Below are 2,802 nucleotides of genomic sequence, written 5' to 3'. Positions count from 1 at the left end.
TATATTATATATATTAAAAAAAAAAAAAAATACATATATATATATAATTTTTTTTTTTACTGATTTATGGAGCAGTAACATTATTAAACTATTAATTTAGATTTCATCTAAATTAATTTATAGAAATCAAAATATGCACTACCACTCAAAAGTTAAGACAGTAAGTTACAGTTAAGACAGTACTACTGCAAAATATTATTATTAATTCTATTTGAATATATATTAAAATGTAATTTATTCCTGTGATCAAAGCTGAATTTTTAGCATCATTACTCCAGTCTTCAGTGACTTTAGAAATCATTCTAATATGCTGATTTGCTGCTCACAAAATATTTATTATCGATGTTAAAAACAGTTGTGCTGCTTAACCATGGTACATTTTTTCAGGATCTTTTGATCTTTGATAAATAGAGAGTTAAAAAGAACAGCATTTATTTAAAATAGAGTTCTTTTGTAACATTATAAACGTCTTTGCTGTCACTTTTGATCAATTTAATGGATTAATTTCTTCAAAAAAACAAACAACAAAACGAACTAAAAAAAACCCACTTTCTAACCCCAAACTTTTGCACAGCAGTGTACATTATTTTATTTTATTTAAATAAGATTTAAATGATAAATTAATATTTAATGACAATCATTTATACTAATACTAATTATACTAATCATTTATACTAATACTAATAGTTACAGTTTAAAAGATCATGTGAAGCACACATATCTGAGGTTCACACAAGTGGCCTGACCAAAGTCTCATTTTTGTGCATTTTACATTTTGTACATTAATTGGATCACCCTGAAGAGATGTTCATAAACAGAGACACACAAGCGTTCACTTTGACTCACTTTTGGTCAGGATCTGCAGGTCTTCTACAGACGGCGCTCCTCTGCTCCTGTCGTACGGGATCACCGTCGTCAAATACTGAAAAACAGACAAAGGTGGTCAAAAACATACCACTTTTATAGATTATTTAACCAAATTTTTTTTTTAAATGACAGAACATAATAATAATAATAATAATTCTTCGAGAACAGATATGTTTAAGATCTGAGAGACAGATGTTTTCACTTTCTTTGTGCTGATGGCAAAATGTGTAAAATGAAGCTAAAATGAAGCATTACGAATTTAGCCAAATTATTTGATAAATGAACAGACGAGGGGATTGTGTAGAGCTTTGAAAATGTTCCAGTCCTACAGAAATCTATGGAGATTTCTGCGGATGTATTTTTGTGTGGGCTTGATAATGAGTGATTATCATCCTTACGGTTCCTGGCACATGCGAGCGGTTGGATATCTGATCGCCGCCTGTGGCCTTTATCTTCCTCTTTTTCTTCAGCAGCTCTCGATGTTCTTTCTGTCGGTTCTGCACGTCGATGAGCGCCGAGATGAACGTGTTCTTCACCTCCTTCTCAAAGTCCAGCTCCTCCCTCACCGCCAGCTGATCGATCAGCTCCTCGGAGAAACCACGGATCTGTCGCTCCACCTCCTCCAGACGCTCCAGCAGCTCAGACACGCACAGACCGCGCAAGCCTGAGACAGAGAGGAGTGAAAAGGTCAAACAATTGATTAAAAAGTCTGCAGTCATTCAAAAACACAAGCTTATCTTCATTTCTACAGCACCAATATTTCAACACTACTCTCTGACTGAGATATAAAAGATCCATGTGAACTTCCCTCAAAAGTACTTAAACAGTTACCATTTTACAATTCAGCAAAATACATTACAATAACATGCCAGTACATGGGTTCCCAAACTTTATCAGCCAAACCCCTTAAGATATAAAATATTTACTTGAAGAATACTTAAGTGGTTACCACAGGGGAAGTGGTTAATATTTTAATAACTTGACACATTTGCATGTTCACTTTTCTCTGATGTTGGTCAATGGTCAGATGGCATGCAAGTAAACAGATAAAACATAAGCGTTTTATTTTGATCGTTTTCATTTAAAAATTATCTACATATAGGGCTGCACTGCAATTATTTTGTCATATATTGTGACTGCAATTTGAACTGCGATATGGCATTTAAATTCATTATTAGCTTTTGATCAACTCACAAACTCTCTGCAGCCATTTGGGAAACCCTGTGCTAATGTGCAAACTCTTTTATGCAAAGTTAAAATTGTACATAAAATATTAACAGGTAGCAGTTAAGTACAACAGTCTCACATAAGTAAGCATTTCATACAATTATTTAAGAAAACTGGCAGGAATAAAGAACCAAAACTTTAAGAGCGGTGAGAGGTTTTCTATTGTTTTGATGTTTGATCATTTAGAAAGACTGGTATCATTACATTTTAGTATCGACTTGGTTTTGAGGTATCTATACTTATAAAATCCATACTCATGAGAAAACTTGCAGGGGATTCTAAGTTGATGAAAAACTAATAAAAATGGAAAATAAAACAACGAAAATATTAAATATTTTATTTGTTTACCTGCATGCCACATGACCATTAACTGACATCAGAGAACCATGCAAAAATGTTGTTAAATTACTGAAATATTAACTTAAAAACTACTTCAAGTAAATATTTTAGGTCAAAGGGGTTTGGCTGATAAAAAAGCCATGAATATACACATGCAGTTGATCGGCCGGCCGATTAATCTGCCGATTTTTTGCATTTTTTAATTAATTGGCATCAGCCGATTGTGCTGCAAATTAGACCGATTTATAGGCAGGCGCACTGGTGGGCAGCTAAGCGTTGTTGCGGAACGCTGGAGAATCTCTCTCTGGCTGCGTGGGACGGAGCAGCTCACGCTCTGCAGGCTGCAGCAGCAACGACTTGTTCACACAC

At 34.4% G+C, this 2,802-nt stretch overlaps 1 protein-coding gene across 4 annotated transcripts in view; it reads right to left on the bottom strand.

Annotated features, from left to right (window-relative positions):
- The window catches only part of LOC107719364 (fasciculation and elongation protein zeta-2-like), an 11,115-nt gene that overhangs the window by 4,147 nt on the left and 4,166 nt on the right, over nt 1–2,802 (bottom strand). For all 4 annotated transcript variants that reach the window (XR_001637509.1, XM_016526768.1, XM_016526769.1 and 1 more), the window contains exons 5-6: nt 1,266–1,531; nt 847–922 (exon numbers count right to left, since the gene is read on the bottom strand). Coding sequence is in view for 3 of the 4 variants with exons in the window: in XM_016526768.1 (XP_016382254.1) it covers nt 847–922; nt 1,266–1,531 (342 nt within the window). In the remaining variant the exon portion in view is untranslated. The remainder of the gene's footprint in view (nt 1–846; nt 923–1,265; nt 1,532–2,802) is intronic.

The sequence above is a fragment of the Sinocyclocheilus rhinocerous genome, unplaced genomic scaffold (genome assembly GCF_001515625.1).
Source record: "Sinocyclocheilus rhinocerous isolate Xijiao unplaced genomic scaffold, SAMN03320098_v1.1 scaffold303, whole genome shotgun sequence".
Classification (NCBI taxonomy): Eukaryota; Metazoa; Chordata; class Actinopteri; order Cypriniformes; family Cyprinidae; genus Sinocyclocheilus; species Sinocyclocheilus rhinocerous.
Note: the sequence above shows the minus strand (reverse complement) of the source record. Positions and strands in the feature narration are given on the sequence as shown.